The 20,000-nt window shown below is 39.0% G+C and overlaps 1 protein-coding gene and 1 pseudogene across 2 annotated transcripts in view; one reads left to right on the top strand and one right to left on the bottom strand.

Annotated features, from left to right (window-relative positions):
- Positions 1-20,000, bottom strand: part of MBTPS2 (membrane bound transcription factor peptidase, site 2) — a 40,999-nt gene that overhangs the window by 5,122 nt on the left and 15,877 nt on the right. Inside the window, exons 5-9 of one of the 2 annotated variants that reach the window (XM_057538168.1) lie at positions 19,188-19,315; positions 11,153-11,271; positions 10,056-10,236; positions 1,830-1,924; positions 1,269-1,464 (exon numbers count right to left, since the gene is read on the bottom strand). In XM_057538168.1, coding sequence (XP_057394151.1) covers positions 1,269-1,464; positions 1,830-1,924; positions 10,056-10,236; positions 11,153-11,271; positions 19,188-19,315 — 719 coding nt within the window. Of the gene's footprint in view, positions 1-1,268; positions 1,465-1,829; positions 1,925-10,055; positions 10,237-11,152; positions 11,272-14,363; positions 16,596-19,187; positions 19,316-20,000 lie in introns of those variants that run through there. The other variant, XM_057538167.1, reaches the window with a different exon arrangement.
- LOC114236790 (U2 spliceosomal RNA) lies at positions 861-970 on the top strand (annotated as a pseudogene).

Raw genomic sequence — 20,000 nt, 5'->3', positions numbered from 1 at the left:
GTTGGCCATAAAAAGGAACGATGTACTGACACATACTACAACATGGATGAACCTTGAAAACATTACGCTAAGTGAAAGAAGCCAGTCACAAAATATTCCATTTATATGAAATGTGCAGAAACAGGCAAATTTGCAGAAACGGAAAGTAGATTAGTGGTTGCCAAGGGCTGGGGGTGGGTGGGTGTAGAGAAGTAGAATGACTGCGTAATGGGTATGGGCTTTCTTTTTGGCGTGATGAAAATATTCTGGAACAAGACTGTGGTGATGGTTCCACAACTCTGAATATATTAAAAACTACTGAACTGTACACTTTATTTCTTATTTTTAAAATTTTTTTAACATCTTTATTGGAGTATAATTACTTTACAATGGTGTGTTAGTTTCTGCTGTATAACAAAGTGAATCAGCTATACATATACATATATCCCCATATCTCCTCCCTCTTGCGTCTCCCTCCCACCCTCCCTATCCCACCCCTCTAGCTGGTCACACAACACCGAGCTGATCTCCCTGTGCTATGCGGCTGCTTCCCACTAGCTATTTTACATTTGGTAGTGTATATATGTCCATGCCACTCTCTCACTTCGTCCCAGCTAACCGTACAATTTAAAAGGGTGAATTGTATGATATGTGAATTATATTTCAATAAAACTGTTATAAAAAAAGGAACATAAAAAAAATCTTGTACAACAAAATAAGTTAGACTGTATGATCTTCAGCCATATGGAAAAGCTATATGTTTAATCCAATCATGTTGCCATTGTTAAAACAATTATGCTGGCCCGGTTTTGAAATTATATTCATATAAAATTCATGTGTCATGCACAAATTACTTTATCATCATTATCACTATGATTCCAATCGCTTCTCGGCCTTTTGGCTAAGATCAAGTGTAGTATCACTATGATTCCAGGCATTCTTTGACATATGCTGCTCTTGCTACTGTTTTGGGAGCTTGGATAAATTTAATAAACGCTCAGAGAATATCTGAGAGATCATCTATGTGACATAAACGGTAGCGAAGGAAAAATGCGTCATGTGTCACTCTCCATAGGCAGACATGGGGTTCAGCTCCATCCTGCTTTATAAATTCAGATTATTTTCCTACTGCTTAAACTTCATTTCGTGCTTAAGAACAAGTTAACAAGACTTTGAAAAGTGATCAAATATAATAAATAAAATTAATGCAAGATGTGTACTGAGTTGCTACCACTGAGAATACATGCCATTGTACCGACATTCTGAGGGTCTACCACAATAATACCCACCTGTGTAGTGAAGGTGCAGTGGATGTCCTACATACAACATATCGATTTGAGGTGGGTGTTTCACTTTTATTAAGCGAGTATGAGTTTCCAAAGAAGGTATTATACAGAAACTTGAACTTGAGCTTTTTTTACAATCTTTATTGGTTCTACAAACTTGGGTGGCTTCCACTGCTTTCCGGGCAGGTAGACATGTATGCTAGGGATAGAACATTAATTAGTCAATACTAAAAATGACTTGTTAACAAGAAAAACACCAAGTTACATTACTTCAATATCTTTCACGTCACCTAGCATATTAGGAACGAAGTTCACATAAAGGAAATGCCATTTATGTGTATCTACTATAAATTAGATTCAATTATTCCACTTTGGCCAAATAAGATATTACCATTATAAAATTTTTAAAGATTCTCAGATGAAATATGACATGTGAAATGTAGAGATTCTAATAAAATGATACAAAGCAAAAGGGCAATGGTTTCGTAGATTCCATTTTAGTTCTATATGCTTATTTTGTAATAATTATATCAGGCAAGCAAGATTGCTTCAGGGACAACTTACCAAACGCTTATTAAAATTATTTCTGTAGGAAAAGCACACATCTGTAAGGCTGTGATTGTTACAGCATTCAGTCGAACCGTCTAGCCGTTTGTACGCTGAAGAGAAATGGTTTATTAAAATCTGTTATTTAAAAAAAGAATCCATTACATAGAAGTACATTTGTAATAAGAATTTTGCTTTCAAGACAAAAAGAATTAAGTAAAATGCATATGAATTCAGAAACAACTGTATAATTGACAGTTCAGCTTGTCAGCTACTCACTGCAGAGTTTGATTTTACATTATAAAAAGAGATACATCCAATTTGAAATCAAGAAGCATCAATTACCCTAGGTTAGTTGTCTTCATATAAACTTACCCACTCGTAAAGCCGGAGTTCCAGGGTCTCAGTAGGTTTTGCAATAGCTCCAGGTGGTCAAGCACAAATATCGAATGAGCCACTATTAGATGTCCTAACGCTGCTGATCCACTGATCCAATTTCACTACTGAACTCCTGTGCTGTGCTGTTAGCAGAGTGAGCTAGAGCAGGGGGTCCCCAACCCCGGGGCCGCGGACCGGTAGCGGTCCGCGGCCTGTTAGGAACCGGGTCGCATAGCAGGAGGTGAGTGGCGGGCGAGCGAGCGAGCGAGCGAAGCTTCATCTGTCGCTCCACATCACTCCACATCGCTCCCCATCGCTCGCATTACCACCTGAACCATTACTCAAATTACCACCTGAACCACCACCCCTGCCCCCTGCCCCGTGGAAAAATGTCTTCCACAAAACCGGTCCCTGGTGCCAAAAAGGTTGGGGACCACTGAGCTAGAGGATGCCTAAGAGACTCTCATCCCTAAGGACATCCCTATGATATCAAATATCTATCCCACCTCCAGGCTTATCTTGAGGCTTTCCCCACAGAACCAGGGCAGCCCAATTTGACCCCACAGATATGCACATATTTGCCTGCATACTAGTAATCCAGTTACCATTTTTGGAAGATAAGAGAAACAGGGCAAGTATCCCCATTATTCATTTATTTTTTCAAGTTCTTTGGTAGACTGCTTCACTTGTGTCTAGGGTAGAATAAGGAAGCTAAATCACTGATACAGCTGGGACAAAAATTTTTTTCCACGTATTTATTTTGGAAGGTTTCCTGCATTCAGCACATCAAACTTGTAAAGCAAAATTGATGTGTGGGGACTTCCCTGGCAGTCCAGTGGTTAAGACTCCCAGCTTCCACTGCAGGGGGCGCAGGTTCGATCCTTGGTCGGGAACTAAGATCCCACATGCCACGGGGTGTGGCAAAAAAAAAAAAAGAAAAAGAGAGAAAAAAAATTGATGTGTGGCAAGGACCAATTAAACTTAGAATCTTATATACCTACTACCATACTCATATGTGCTGAAGAAGAGAGAGTAAAGTTATCCCCGATTTCCAATACTATGAAAAGCATTATTAACAAGAGTGTCTTTAGGAGCACTGGCATGAAAATGGTTGTTGATATGCAATCTGACTTTATAAGGATTTTATATTTCAGGCAAAGGTTTTTGTTTGTTTTTAAATCTTTTCTTTTTTTCTTCTAGATCATTCGGTTAGACTGGATGTCCTTAAACACGCACTGTTGCCAACACGAAGAACAAAACAGAGGTGAAGTAAACTAACAGATGCATCAATTTCTCCTCTGCAATGGCTGGCTGTGTGGGTAGTTTTGCTTTGTTTTCTTACCATAATTGAATGGGTATTTAAATTCTGGGTGATGAGTAATATTTAAAATACGAAAGCAAACTGTGAACATCTAATGGCACAAACTTGTGCCTATAATCACTCATCAGCCCCAACGGTAAACTATAAGGTAAAAAGGTGTTTAGGATTAAAAAAAAAAAAAAGATCCAGGCAAAAGCCCTCAGTATTTTTTCTCATCAGTTGCCAAGTCGCACCAATTTTCACCTCCTCATTATTTTTCTCTTTATTCCCACTAAAGGGTAGACTCCAGTTCTTTCTCACTTGACCCATCTGAAGAGAGTCCTAACGCATCTAGTTTACCACCTAGCTCTCATATGCAAACTTGTCCTACATACTGAATGCTTCAGATTAACCTTCCAGTGTAGAACTCTGAGAATGTAGCTCTTCTAATCCAAATATCCAAAGACTCTGCGCTGCTCCCAAACGGTCTAAATGCCATAGCCTAAAACGTAAAGACTTCTACTTTTTTTTTTTAGTCACCTTAGCTCATACTCTTCTCTTGCTGAACCAAATTATTAGCAGTTCCCTGACCAACTTCTGGTCTGTGGCGCCGAGGTTTATTTATATCGGTCTCCGGAAATTAAACTCACTGTTGAAGCCCAGCTCAAGAGCTGCTGCTATGAAGCCTGTCCTCATCTTTTCAGTCAAGACTGACTGCCATCAACTCTCACAACTCCCAATACTTTTTGTCATTAATTATATTTAACCTTGTACCGTAATGTGGGCATGGTCTAATTCTTCGATTAGACTGTGAGGTCTTTGAGGGAAAAGTTTCTCAGTATCTTATATAAGGTGAATAACTCAATATGCACTGAATACATAAATGGTGTTCTATGCCACTTGCCTTTGTATCAGTAATGATTTTTAAAAATTTACATCTGATGCTTGATCCTAATTTCTTCTTGGAGGAATGTATGCAATACAGAATTGAAAGTCAAGAATTTGATATCACTGTTGATATAGCATGTCTGATAATAATACAACAGCTTAAAGGGGCCAGGCAGGTATCAAATAAATGAAGTGGATAGTGTGTGGAAAAAATAGGAAATGGTGGGGGCTGTGATGAATTAGAGAATATATACCTTGTTCTAAGTAGGGTTAGCAGCCAGGCCACTCAACTTGGGGCTGAGAGTCAAGAGATCATCTATTTTATTCCATGAGAAAGAAGTCTGGACCCTCATGTGAAACCTTTTCTTTTTTCTTTTTGGCCGTGCTGTGCGGCATGCGGGATCTTAGTTCCCTGACCAGGGATTGAACCCGTGCCCCCTGCAGTGGAGTCTTAACCACTGGACCACCAGGGAAGTCCCCAAACCTCTTAAATTTAAATATTGGCAGCCAATTAAGAATTTAAAAAATATTGTGCAAGCCAAACCATACACAACTGTCAAGGCTGGCTGGATTTGGCCTCTAGGTTACCACCAATTTGTGACCTCTAGGTCATGGCTTCTTCCTATGGTGATTAATCCAATTAAAACATAAACTGATGGCTATGGCTACCCTGACAAGATGAAGTGCCTCCTGACATACAGAATTTCCCATTATTTTGTTATCATGTGAGAAATAAACTTGATATTTCTCTGTTTATCAATTAAAAAAAAAGTTGTACGTTTAAAAATGTATTTTATTTTAGAATCTTTTCCACTGGATCACATTAAAGGACAAGTCACTTAATTTCTGTGACTCAATTCTTAACCTATAAGACGGGTATGCCACAGGTAATTTTCACATTAGTATACTGCTATCAACATGAGAGACCAATCCAATTCTACTTTGGAAGGCACATTCAAGACTGCAATGGGAGGTCCCAGAGGCATTCATGGGTTCAGTTTAACTCTAGGAAATTAGAATTCTCCCTTAAATCTCCCCAGACTGGGAAACAATTAGGGAAATTAAGACCAGAACAGTTTCATAATTCCATTACAAGGAGAACCTGCATATTCTGAATGTACCCTAAGATGGGCCCTAAGATACTTGTAGAAATAGTCTAGTCTTCAAAGGATGGTCTAGACCAGAGGTAATTTTGGAATAAGGCTGGAAGGAAGAGACTTTTTCAATCTATAGTTCACAGTACTCACTACTTTCTACATCACTAAAATGAATTGAACAATTTTCTTACCCTAGCTTAATAAATATATAAATGTAACTAGAGTTCCAATACAGGCATGCAAACCTATTTATTCTATTTATTTATTTATTTATTTATGGCTGCTTTGGGTCTTCATTGCTGTGCGCAGGCTTTTGTGGCGAGTGGGGGCTACTCTTCGTTGCGGTGCGCGGGCTTCTCATTGCAGTGGCTTCTCTTGTTGTGGAGCACCGGCTCTAGGCACGTGGGCTTCAGTAGTTGGGGCACACGGGCTCAGTAGTTATGGCTCGCGGGCTCAGTAGTTATGGCTCGCGGGCTCTAGAGTGCAGGCTCAGTAGTTGTGGCGAACGGGCTTAGTTGCTCTGCGGCATGTGGGATCTTCCCGGACCAGGGCTCGAATCCGTGTCCCCTGCATTGGCAGGCGGATTCTTAACCACTGCGCCACCAGGGAAGTCCCTTTATTCTTAGTTCTATGGTAGAATTTATACCAGCACCACCTAGTATCAAGTAGTTAAAAAATTATAAACTCTCTTTCTCTCTTCAATTGGTGAGAGCAAAGAAACCTTGGATGATACCTTGATATTCACAGTGGGAGAACAGATACTTTTTTCTAAACATTAGAGAAGATTTGAGCATAAAAACAATCTGGGTACTCAAACTATGTGGAAAAGATTTCCAGAGTTTTCCTTTTATTATCTTAAACTAAGTCAGGAACGGTCTTTTCTCACTTCAGTTAAAGATGCATAAGACAGGACAATACTCCCTGTGCCAGGCAGTTACAGGTATATACCCTCATCTCCTTTGAACAGGAATATAGGCTATTCAAAGGGGATGCCTGTGTCTGGACTCATAGCTTCATTTTAGGGAGCAGCTGCCTTTAGTATTCAATCTCACTCTTTTTAAAATGCCATTCAAATGCTGGACTTAGTAGTCTTTCTTATTGAAGACAATGCTTCCAAGAAAGAAAAAAGGAATTTAGCTTTAGGCATGTATGAAGAGTATCCCCTCAAACTAAAGAAAGAGGATGCAAGCTACTTGTTAGAAAATAATCCCCAACAAGAAACAAACTAGTTCTTGTCTGTAACTTTTAGTTTCATTCAAATCACTAAGTGGCATATGGATACACAGCAATCTTAAATTAAGCAGAGGCTTGAATACGAAGAGGGGAAAAGTTTGTTCTGTTCTGATGCAGAATGAAACCAGAGATTTATTCCAGGTACAAAGGGCTCTAAGCCTCACCCAGTGTCCTTTTTGGGGCTTCCTGGAAAGGCCATTCAATCTCCAAGGAGTGTGTGGGACAAGCTCCGTAGGCTTGCCCCATGTACCAGGGGCAGAGGTGTAATTCAACCAGCCTTGGTTCTGTTGGTGCTGCTCATAGTCTAGCAGGTTAATGTTTAAAAATCAAAAACGAAAGGACTGACAGAAGAAAAAAGTAGTTCCCAACAATTTCATAAAATGAATAGTCATTTCATGTAGATTAACCACATTTTTCTAATTTGCCAGAAATATACCTGTAAATATTTTAAGGAGAACATCTAGTCTGCTTAATTAATACCTTAATTAATTAATATCTTAGGGAATATCTTTAAAAATTTAAAATTACACCTGGGAGAGTCAGGGTATGAAATGAGGCCAGAAATGATTGGCTGGGACAGCTTATGAGCACTTTCACGGTCAGATCTTTCCAAGGTGGCTTTATTGTTTTCAAGTGGTATAAATTTTTAGAATTTTAATTATGTATACTGAATTCTACTCTAAATTGAATATGAATCACTTTTGGATTATGAGCTACTTTGTATTACCACATTTGGCTATATCTTTGCCCTCTATTCATAATGTAGGATAACAAAGGTCCCTAGATACATGTAAAATAACATCAATCCGTAGTTTTCTTAAATGCCCATAGCCACAGTGGTCAAGTCTGCCATTAAAATTAACCTAGTATATATTTTAAGTTACATTTACAGTCATTAAGATTCCTACAGTCTGGCTAAGTATAGGTACTCCATTTAAAAATGATTAAATGGGGCTTCCTTGGTGGCGCAGTGGTTAAGAATCCGCCTGCCAATGCAGGGGACATGGGTTCGAGCCCTGGTCCCGGAAGATCCCACATGCTGCGGAGCAACTAAGCCCGTGCGCCACAACTACTGAGCCTGCGCTCTAGAGCCTGCGAGCCACAACTACTGAGCCTGCGTACCACAACTACTGAAGCCCAGGTGCCTAGAGCCCGTGCTCCGCAACAAGAGAAGCCACCGCAATGAGAAGCCCGTGCACCGCAACGGAGAGTAGCCCCCGCTTGCTGCAACCAGAGAAAGCCCGTGCCCAGCAACGAAAACCCAACACAGCCAAAAATAAATAAATAAAATAAATAAATTTATATATTAAAAAAAAATGATTAAATGGAGGTACGGGTTTATCAGATACAGTCATCATGTAAAATCAGCAAGTATCCTAATACAGTCGCTCCTACGGAAATGAAACATATATTGAAGAATTATTATTTTGGGATTGATTTTTTTATTAGTGTGGGAAGAGTACTATCTGCTTTGGGTTTTTAAACAAATACCTCCAAAATACAGCATATGATCCATAATAGTGAAATACTCAAAAAGTTAATAAGGAAAGAGTTTCAGAGTATTTCAAGAAAAATTTCACTTCCATTCTGTTTGCCGGAAAGACAAAACCTTAAACATCTGAAATGCAGATATTCTAAATAAAACAATCCTACTGGAGAGAGCTTTATTTGATTACAATGTCATTTTGGCTTTTGTAATTCAATACAGATTATACCAAATTTAGAGAAACTTGAGGAAAATGATAAAGGACTTAAGAAGTATGAAATTATGGATTATTCCTCTTACAGAAGAACACACTGTGGATTACACACCCAGTTGAAAAGATGCGATACATGGAAAAACATGAGATGCAATATGAAGTACTGAGTGCTACCTACGAGGTATTTTTGCCCCTGCCAAAAATGGATCCTGAATCTAATCAAGCCTCTGGACCTAATTACCATCTATAGGAAATTCGGGGGATACCGAACATGTTAATGATAAATTTGACAAAACAAATGACTCAGTTTCTTCAATAAATGATATTAAAAAAAAAAGTCAGGGGGAATTGTTACAACTTAAAAGAGACTTAAAAGGCATACCATCCAACTTAAACCAACTATAAAAACAAAACCAGGGAAGAGTGTAGGTATTAGGAATTATTGTTAATTTTGTTAGGTGTGATAACAGTACTGTGGTCATGTCTAAAAGGTCATCATCTATTAAAGATATGCTGAAGTTTATGGATGAAATGACAGGATACCTGGGATGTGCTTTAAAATACTTCCCTCAAAAGTGGACAGGCTGGATAAAAAAAATGGCAAAATGTTGATAATTGTTGAAGCTAGGAGAAGGATACATGAGGTTTCATTTATACTACTACTCTCTCTCTTTTTTTTTTTTGGGCCGTGCTGTATGACTTGTGGGATCTTCGTTCCCCGACTAGGGATTGAACCCATGCCCTCAGCAGTGAAAGCGCGGAGTCCTAACCACTGGACCACCAGGGAATTCCCTGTACTACTCTCTTGACATTTATGTATGTTTGAAAAATGTTTACAATAAAAAAAATTCTTAAAAATGGGTTATACATGGAAGACTACATTTGAAAAAAAATTTTAAATCAGTTCTTACTACTTTGTCACTGTTGCACACAGTACTTTAATACAGTTATTCTTGATAATTAATCATATTTCTTAACCCCAGTAGATGTAGACAAGTATCCAGGCATTTCTTGACTTAAAGATGTAGTCTGTGAGCATAATTTGTGCTTTCCAGCACTTTCAATAATTTGGGTCCCCATAATTTTGCATGAAGAGTTGGCAGACTGATTTTTCAGAGCTGGAAGAGCTAAAAATAAATTCGGAAGCTTCTGAGAATAAACTTGCTTCACCCTGTCGCCTACTACACAGAACAACAGATGTGACTTCAGTGGGTATTTTCGGACACCAAGATGACTTCCTCTGGACGACTGCCACACAAAAAAACCCTACCCCAAATAGCTTTGGACATGCCACCATCCATACAGCACAAGGGTATTTAATTGCTGGAATTTAGTTAATTGGTTATGTTTGAGCTTGAATGCTGACTTAACACAAGTGTTTTTTAAATGCTGAAAGAATTAGATACTGGAGTTCTGAAAATCAAATATGAAATTAGTTAGAAGTTCAACAACAATATATAATAAACAAAACTTACATATTAGTATCTAACTTACCAAGAGAATGTCTACTAGTTTAAGCTTATTATTACTTTACTGATTTGTTTTAAAGAAGTTAGGACAAAATACATCTACAGACATGATCTAAGAATTAGCAAATGGCAAGTACTGCTGCTTGAAGCATTATATTATACTGAGGAAATATACACACCTCTAACTGGGAAGCTTAACTGCTGTAAAGTTGATGCACTTATACAGTAACCAATTTGGGGCTCATAGGCGATGGTATCTAGACATTCATTCCAATCTTGTACATTTGTAACAGGACAATCCTGTAGATGGGTGACAAGGTCTCCCACAAAAAGGCCTCTGGGTCCAATGGCAGGTGAGTCCTTGGGAAGAGGGCAGAAACAAATCAGGTAACGTGTGAAGACAAGCTATGATTAATCTGAGCAAATAATAAAGACACTGACTTAATTAAGTAGACTATTTTGAATAATGTAGAAAATAATCCAGCTTTGAATCCAAAATGTATAGTCCTAGAAAATTAACAAGATAACACCCAACAATTATAGTTACTTTTCATATTTCACTAAGATTTTGAATTTTTCACCAATGAAAACCAAACAAACCCCACTTGCCAACAGTTAAGATTAAAATGATAAACTTTTTCCCAAACCGCTAATTAAAATTTTTTGTGAAAGTAGTCATCAGAATGCCTTCATTGTCCTATATCATCAATGGATAGAATTATAAGACTTATCTAAACACAGTCTCAAATATGCAGACAGTACCGTCAGCACAATGAATACATGAGTATGTGAGGCAGTTGCTCACAAGGTAATTTTCCTTGTCCCAAAGTGTGAAGAGAAGACTTGATACCATCATAGTAGTCTAAGGGAGTGAAATACAGAGTTGAAGACATTCATTTAAACTCCCACGAAATGTTCTGGCTGGCTAGCCTACGTTCCATCTTTCTTACTTCCTAGGAGTAAAGACATCTGACTCAAAAGCAGAGTTATAAAAATAAACAGTAAAGGTAAATGATGCATTTAATCAACAAACTACAGGTAGAAAGTCTTGATACTATCCTTGTAACTCAGAACAGAAACAATTTTCAGTATTTTAAAAGAGCCAATGTAGTTCACAAAACTATTTCTTTGATTTGAAAGGATTACAGTAATTTCTTCAGGAGAAACTGAGCATTCTGTATATGAGAAGAGTTTGAATAAAAGTTCCTGACATAAAATGCTAAGTGTTACATCACAAAACCTGGTGAAAGAATACCCCAAGTAATCTATTTTTTACCTCAGCAACTTCAGTGATAAGCACCCCGACTCCAGTGTAGTAAAACGGCAAGAGAATTACAGGAAGGAGAACAAGAGCTAAAATACCCAGGAGTGCAAGGACGAAATTATGCCAGATACCTGAAAAGAGGGAAAAAAAGGAATAAGCTCAACCAGGGGCAGGGATGATATCATTCCAGGTAGTTGTACTTCATAATACTTAGGCATTCTGATAAATTAGTAAAGTAACCAGAAGAAGCTGTGAGGCAGATAGATCTACTTATTAGTACGGAAGACAGATGTTCAGAGGTTTCTTCCATTTCAGATATTAAAATCTAAAATGAGCATGTTAATACAATACTAGGAAGACCACATGCTAATATGATTTAACACTATTAGAACCTATATTCTATTATATATATATCTGTATTATATATGTAAAGGTGTGTGTGTATATAATGAATAGAATATCTTCTACTTACTATACTCTTTTCTCAGAAAATGTATACATATTAATTTAAACATACTTGTGAAAAAAAAAACATACTTGTGATCTTTGAAAGGAACTTCAGAGCTATCAAATAAAAGTTATGATGAAGTAAAAAACATTCTTGCTGAACTGGGGTATGTATCTTACATCAAGACTATAACTATCTCTGCCATCTCTGTAGAGACAGTTAGGTGAACCCAGTGGTGTGCTGGAGCCTGCTCCTACCAGCTTGCCACAGGTGACTGGGCCTCTTTAACCAACTCCTCCTTCAGGAACTTCAAGTTGGCGCCTTGAAATTGGCCATGGTGGGAGTATTCACACCACAGAAACCAGCAAATGCTACATATCAGAGCTCTCCACCCTCTCCTCCAGGGCTAGATGTTAAACATTCACTAGCATACCTCTAGATAACCCCCCCTCCCATACCGATCCTTGCCCTCTAGTACAGTTTTTCTCATAAGGCAGGGTGGAAGCACTACCCGCTCTCTGAGCAGTGTGATTCTTAGTTGTGCAGGTCTTGTCCCTTACAATACAGGATATATAGCATTCCCGACTCCATCCTCTGAATGTCATTAGTGTTCTCCAGTCACTGAGACAACCAAACAACTGCCCCCACCCCACACATTCCAAATATCCCCAGGAGGGTGACAGCACCAGTGGTTGAGGACCAGTGTTCTATAATGATAGAAACATAACTTAAGAGACATCTCCCAGACTCTCAGGAGGCTGAGTATGGCCATATGACTATGTTTCAGCAAAAGGATGCAAGTGGAAGTGATGGGGATTGTCTGACTGGCTGGAATGTAGCTAAACCTGAGTCCATGACGTAGAAGCTGCATGTTGGGAATAGTAGAGCTAAGACAGAAAGAGTCTGAGTCCCCCAAATCATAGAATTATCATATCAGCATTGAACTACTTACATTTGCAATGTTTTATGAGAGTTTAAGTCACTGTTATTTTTAGCTTTTACAGCAGCCAGATACCTAGCTAATATGGACCATATTCACATTGTAAAATGTTCCTCTAGTCCAGGACACATTGGGTAAACAATATTATCTGTTCTGCACACAGAAAGATCTTTTAAAAACACTAATGGTATCAAGCTATTTATCACAAACTATATTTTGCTTTTTCATTTATATATTTTGGACTTCTTTCTTACCTGCACATTCATATCTAACCCATTTCTTATATCCACTACAGAGTAATCCATTTTAAAAAAAACATATTGACTTATTTATAAGGTTCCCTACTAATGATCACTTAGGCTGTTTTAACTTTTTCATACAATGCTGCAACAAACAGCTTTGCTCATATTGTTATGCATCTAATTAAGAATGCATCTCTGAGGGTATGGAAAATTGCACAGAAATGGAATTACTGGGTCAAAAAATACGTGCATTAAAATTGACCTCCAACAAGTTTGCATTATATTCTCCTAAGTGGCATATGTTTCCCCACCCTCTAAACAATACTGGATGGGATGCTATCATAACTTTAGACTGCTATCTGCTAGGTGAAAAGTAAAATCTCATCCTGATTTCTATTTCTTTAATGATGAGTGAGCTTGTACATTTTTCATGCTTATTAAATGGTTATTTGTATTTTTGTCTGAGAATTGCTTACTTCTATCCATTGTCAGTTTACATTTTTTGACTGGGTTGTCTTTTTTTTCTTAAACTAATTTATATATATTATTATTTGTAATACATACACTGAGGAATTTGTTCTTCTGTACGAGGTATTATAATCATTTCCTCCAGTTTGTTTGGCTTGGTTTATAGTTTTGCCTATGCAGACATTTTAAATTTTGGTGAGGTCAAATGTCTCCTTTTGTATTAAGCCTTTCCCAGTTCAAGATTATGGAAGACACTCACCTGTGTTTTCTTGTATTGTTTTCATAGGTTTTTTTTTTTTTTTTTAAATTTTCACTCGAGGCATGTAGGTTCTTAGTTCCCCGACCAGGGATTGAGCCCATGCCCCCTGCAGTGGAAGCACAGTCTTAACCACTGGACGGTCAGGGAAGTCCCTAGCATCATTTAAAAAACAAAATTAAAACAAACAGAAAAAACCTCTAATTCTTTGACCCACTGGAATTTACTCTAGTGAAACTAATTAGGAATACAGCTATACCACCCCACCACCCAAAACAATTTCACAAAATAATCCAGCCCCATTGATTAGATTTGCCACCATTACCATGTGCTAAATTCAACTTTCCCCTTAACCCCTCAGGATGGCCTAAATGCTTGCACCCTACCTCTCCCTTATCAGGATGACACCACCATACGACCCTGGCTTTTCTCATCCAAGCAACAGTCAGAGGGGCACACAGCAGCACTGATTCTTTGACTCTCTGGGAAGGACTCTCCTATCTCTTGTCAGGGATGCAGCTGGTACCAGACCACCCTGCTAGATTCCAGATTTGCCCATGATGGCTAAATTGCAATGCAGGTACCTTTATTTCCTTTATTTAAACAACCTCTTGTTCATTAATGATTTGTTTTTTGAGTATACCAAACAAATTTTTCTTACAATTTTTACTTTCTCTAGAGCAGGGTTTCTCAACAGTGGCACTACTGGCATTTTGGGCCAGATAATTTTTTGTTGTGGGGGACTATCTTGTGCACTGTAAAATGTTTAGCAGCATCCCTGGCCTCTACCCACCAGACGCCAGTCGTACCCTTCCTGTTTTCTCTATTTTCTAGGTACAATATTTATACAGGCAAGTTTTTGTCTTTCTTTAGAACAGGTATTTTATTTTTTGCTTTTTCTATTACAAGGGATGTATGTACCAAGTATTGAAAAGTCAATACATACACAACATATTCCACAACTGAGCACCACTCCTTAACTAAACAGGCAAAGAAATGACACTAAAAGACAGCACCTGGTAGTATTTGGGGGAAAATAAAAAGACTAAAACAAGTTTAAATCAACTACTACACCCCATCCAACATTCAATACTACATAATCCAGTGCGTCTAAAAGGTAGTTATGCAAAATGTGTTAATGTCAAAGAATACAACCAAAATTAAGATGGCAAACCAAACCTATATAACTTTTTTTCAACAGGAAAATACTTTACATATGCATGTAACTGTCCTTTTTTAAAAGAAAATCTGCAAGCAACGTTATCTACTTCCAGAAAAACCATATATAGAACTACTAAACATATTCTTAAAAGTATAAACATGAACATTTAGAAAACCCAGAACTTTAAAAACTTATCATCAATAGATGAACTTCCTATTTAAAAGAATGTGAAAAGAAGTCCCATTTTTAGCACAGTTGTATAAACAACAGTCTTTTGATGTGAGCTTCATGAATTGTCCTCCTTTTGTGACCAAACATTACAAAAACATAACGTTTTTCAAACAGTATTACAGAACAAGACAGAACATCTTAACAATGTTACCTTATATAACTTACTTTTTTTAAACTTTTAAATTTTACTTTTACTAACCTATCAAAATCTGACCCTTAGATGTGTTAGAATCATTAAAAAGATTCTTTTCTAGAAACAGTACACACAAAAAAGGCATATTTGTTTCTCATCACATTTCTGGAAGATGCTTTCCGAGGCTGAAAAGTTTCTTCTCTCCTTTTTACTGTCAATTTTTATTTTTAGTATGTGTTAAGATATGAGATTTCAAATTAGTTGACTGAGCAAACCTCTTATTACAGCAATCGAAGGGGCACACGAAGGGCCTGTCTCCGGTATGGATTCGCACATGGGTACGCAAATTGAAATCCAGGGAAAAGCGTTTTCCGCAGCCTTCGAAGGTGCACATAAAGGGCTTCTCTCCCGTATGCACCAGGTGATGACGTTTCAGTTTTGAGCTCTCAACAAAAGATCTGCCACATTCTGCACATACGTGGACCTTGGGACCATGGGTGTGCATATGTTTTCTCAAAGCGGAGTTATCCCTGAACATCTTCATGCAGTCTTTGTTAGGGCAAGCTATTGATCTCGGGAGCTCGTCTTTGGTTTTCTGGGGCTTCTTTCTAGTAAATTCTGCCACTTGTTTGGGATCTGAGAGGTCAACGCCAGGAATCCCTCCAGGAGGCAGCTTCTTCCCCATCACGTACTCTGAATAACCAAGAGCTGGGTTCTCATCAGCCTGTCCAGTCTCATGGTCTCTCTTACTAGGCGCGCACCACATGGGAACGGCAAACTCGCCTTCCAGGGTTTTAATGTGCGCCTGCTCCTGCTCCCACTTACTGCTGCCCACCTCAGAGCTGCTTCCCGCCCTGGCCTTGCCACCGGCGTAACTATTCTTACCGCTGTGCTTCCTGCCGTGGCTGTAGGCCGAGGAGGACGTGGAGGGTGACAAGGGAGCCACGGTCTCCTGGATGCAGTCGTCTTCGTCGGCCAGGATGACCGTCTTGTTCTCCAGGTTGCTGACCTGCAGGTGGTCAGACTGGTAGTAGTCCACCACCTCCTCCTGCATCTGCACCATGACCATTTCCTCGTCGTAGTCCCCTTGGTTTGGGGTGCTGATAATGAAAGGCTGCAGCGCGATCAGAGACGGATGGTGGTGGCCATCATGGACACCGCTGCCGCTGATGTCCTCGTACTCCTTGGCTGCCTCAACCGCCGTGGTCTCCTCAGGGACGATCTCCACAGGGACGGCCTCCACAAAGACGGTCTCCACAGGGACGGTCTCCTCAGGGACGGTCTCCTCAGGGACGGCCTCCACAAAGACGGTCTCCACAGGGACGGTCTCCTCAGGGACGGCCTCCACAAAGACGGTCTCCACAGGGACGGTCTCCTCAGGGACGGTCTCCTCAGGGACGGCCTCCACAAAGACGGTCTCCACAGGGACGGTCTCCTCAGGGATGGTCTCCTCAGGGACGGTCTCCTCAGGGACGGCCTCCACAAAGACGGTCTCCACAGGGACGGTCTCCTCAGGGACGGTCTCCACAGGAATCTGGTGCAGCTCCACAGCATCTGCATACACCTCCGAGTTTTCTACGGCGATGTAGAAAGTGTTGTTTGAGGCCATGGCCGAGGGCTCTTCTGAGGCTTTGGCTACTGGGCAGCAAATGGCTGACCGGAAGGCCGCGGAAAACAAAGGCTGTGGGAGAAAAGCCCGAGCTCCGGAGGAAAGAGAGGGCGCTGCCGCTGCCGGACACGGAAAACGCAGAAGACGTGGAAGCTTCTAGGTGCGCCTCGCACATGCGCTTTGGGGCACCCCCACCCCCACATACGCTTTGCGTCCCCGTGCACACGCGCTTTGCGTCACCCCCGCACATGCGCTTTGGGCACCCCGCACATGCGCTTTGGGACACCCCCCCCCATACACATGCGCTTTGGGGCACCCCTCCCCCCGCCCCCCCACACACATATGCGCTTTGGGGCACCCCTCCCCACACACACACATGCGCTTTGGGGCACCCCGCACATGCGCTTCCAAGCTGGGGGCACCCCAGCAGAGTGCGCGACCATGCTCATGCCCACGCTCACGCGCTCGTGCGTGCGCCAGCCCTCCTGCCACTGCATGCCTCTTCGCTCAGCACGCCAAGCTATTGGTTTTTTTGAATACAGCAACCAGGCTCTACAGAATTTTTCTGTATTTCATTTCCATTGACTTTTGTGTCCCGCCCCTTCGCCCCCGCCAGGTATATAATAGTATGGGGGGGGGAAGGCCTACTCCTTTCTAATATTTATGCTTCTTTTTTTTCTTATTTGATTGCAGTGACCCACATTTACAGGCCATTTTTAATAGTATCAGTGGAATGCTTGTCCTGTCCTTTAACAGGAATGCTTCTAAGTGTTATACTATTAGGAAGTAACCAGCTATTTCTATTCAATACTTCTACTAAAGATTTTTGGTTTTTAGCCATTAATGGATGTTGAATTTTGTTAAATACCGATTTCAATATCTGCTGAGATGGTATTTTTCCCTTAAGAGTGATTAATGTTTACCACATTCAAATAAGATTTCCTAACTTTAAGCCATCCTTGCACTGTTTAGATACACCAACTGTCTATAGAATTTTTTTTGTGCTTTACAAGTATCAGTGTTACACTGACTTTTAAAAAATTCTTAGTTTCCTTCTCTATGCGACCTGGAAAGTTTATACTAAATTGGAATTGAAAAGAAAAATCTTTTCCTTCAAGATTCCTTCAAGATTTGAAAGAATTCTACCTATGAAACTTTAAGGGCCATTCTTAAACTTTCTTAATTTCTCCCATGGTAATTAGCCTATTTACAATTTTTTTCTGTCTGCGCTGGGGTTAATTGCGGCTGTTTAAAAAAAAGATAATTATCCAGGTTTGTGAAAATTTTTTACAGAGATGAACAAAGAACACTTTTATAATTGTTTAAAATTTCTCTATCAGTTGTCATTCCCCAATCTGACTGCTAATTCTGCCTATAAATGCTTTCTCCCATTTAATCTTTTTTTGTTCTTCAAAGAACTCTTTTATTTAACAGTTCTATTTTTTCTAATTTATTATTTTTTGCCTATATGCATGCTAATTACATCATTTCTTACCTATTTTATAGTTCTTTTCTCACTTCTTCAGTTTAACTGATTTACTTTCATTTCTTATTTCATAGTAATTGCCTAAGGCAGTGACTTTTCCTTTTACCAAAACTTTACACATTATTTCATTATCATTTTTAAACATACTGCAATTATGGTTTTGAATTAAATTGGCCAATTTTTATAAGTTTCATGGGCACTTGAAAAGAAATTGTCATGGTATAGGGTTTGACATAACTATTGATTTTGACCTTGCTAATTAGAGCTTCGATGATTAAGACTTTTTCATACTTACCTGCTATGTGTTGAGAGATGAGATAAGCCTCCTTTATTACATTTCTGTTTTTTCCTTGTACTTTTTCCATTTTTGTTTTGATGATTTGTTAGTTTATTCAGTAAGACTCACGATTACATTTTCATTGTGGATTACACTCATGATTATCAAGTGACCTCCTATGTCTAATATAATGCTTTAGTCATATTTTCATGATATGTTCTCATTTTTTCAATCTTTTAAAAATAACTCATGTTAAAAAAATGTAAAAACTGGAATGTAAATTATTTTGCTCTAGCACTTTTGACTGAGAGTCTTTTTTTAAAAAAAAATTTATTTATTTATGTATTTATTTTTGGCTGCGTTGGGTCTTTGTTGCTGTGCACGGGTGTTCTCTAGTTGTGGCGAGCGGGGGCTACTCTTCGTTGCGGTGCGTGGGCTTCTCATTGCAGTGGCTCCTCTTGTTGCGGCGCGTGGGCTCTAGGCTCGTGGGCTTCAGTAGTTGTGGCACACAGGCTCAGTAGTTGTGGCTCACAGGCTCTAGAGCGCAGGCTCAGTAGTTGTGGCGCACGAGCTTAGTTGCTCCGTGGCATGTGGGATCTTCCCGGACCAGGGCTTGAACCCGTGTCCCCTGCAATGGCAGGCGGATTCTTAAGCACTGCGCCGCCAGGGAAGCCCTGACTGAGAGTCTTATAAACTGAATTTATCAACCAAAAGGTGAAGTGTTTTCATTTGTGATGTACTTTCCATAAAACCACTAATAACACACAGATGAATAAAGAAATTTAAGTCTTTTACCTGCACAAAATATCCTTAGCTGCTGGACTGGTGATATAAGTTGCAAATGAGTGGTGAACAGATCAACAAATGCTCCAGGATAAATAATGAAGAGAAAAATCCCAAAGCCATTAAATCGAACTTGTTCCCTAAGAAATCACATAAGAAAAAGGAATTTACTACTAGTATTGCATTTTTCAGATTAATAATGCATGTAATCTTAAAACTTCCCACTGTAATTCAAATTCTTGCTTAAAATACAAGTCTCTCTGGACAGTCAAAAAATTATATATGATATATATCATCGTAATTTTATAATAGCATACAGATTTAGTTACCAGTGAAATTGCATTTTGTAAAACAGGGCATTCTGAAATAGACTTAACAACTTCAAAAATTTTTAGAAACCAATATGCTGAGCAAATAACTTAAAATTAGTCACTTGTATAAAGAAATAGTTAATATTTCTATGAGAAACTAAATGAAAAACATTTTTATGGTTTATTCTGAATTATTTTCAGGGAAGGAGATAGTAGAAAATAGAATTCAAGTAAATTATCTAAATATTTATATTTCTTTTAGCCATTATAAAGGTGGAGGTTTATCTAAGTGTATTCCTGTTGAATTAATGTTAAAATAAGTACTACATTTAAAAATGCATAATGCTCAGACTGTCCTCAAGAGAACTATTTTTTATCAATTCATTCTCTAAAAATGGAATTACATTTAAAAGCCTTGTAAGACCACACAGCTACTCTAAAAAAAGCATCATCTAAATATATTGTGCTGTCACCTAGCATTAACTATATAAGATGACTGTAAAATTCACTTTTT

The sequence above is a fragment of the Balaenoptera acutorostrata genome, chromosome X (assembly GCF_949987535.1).
Source record: "Balaenoptera acutorostrata chromosome X, mBalAcu1.1, whole genome shotgun sequence".
Classification (NCBI taxonomy): domain Eukaryota; kingdom Metazoa; phylum Chordata; class Mammalia; order Artiodactyla; family Balaenopteridae; genus Balaenoptera; species Balaenoptera acutorostrata.
The sequence above is the reverse complement of the archived record's forward strand: the minus strand, read 5'-3'. Positions and strand labels throughout refer to the sequence as shown.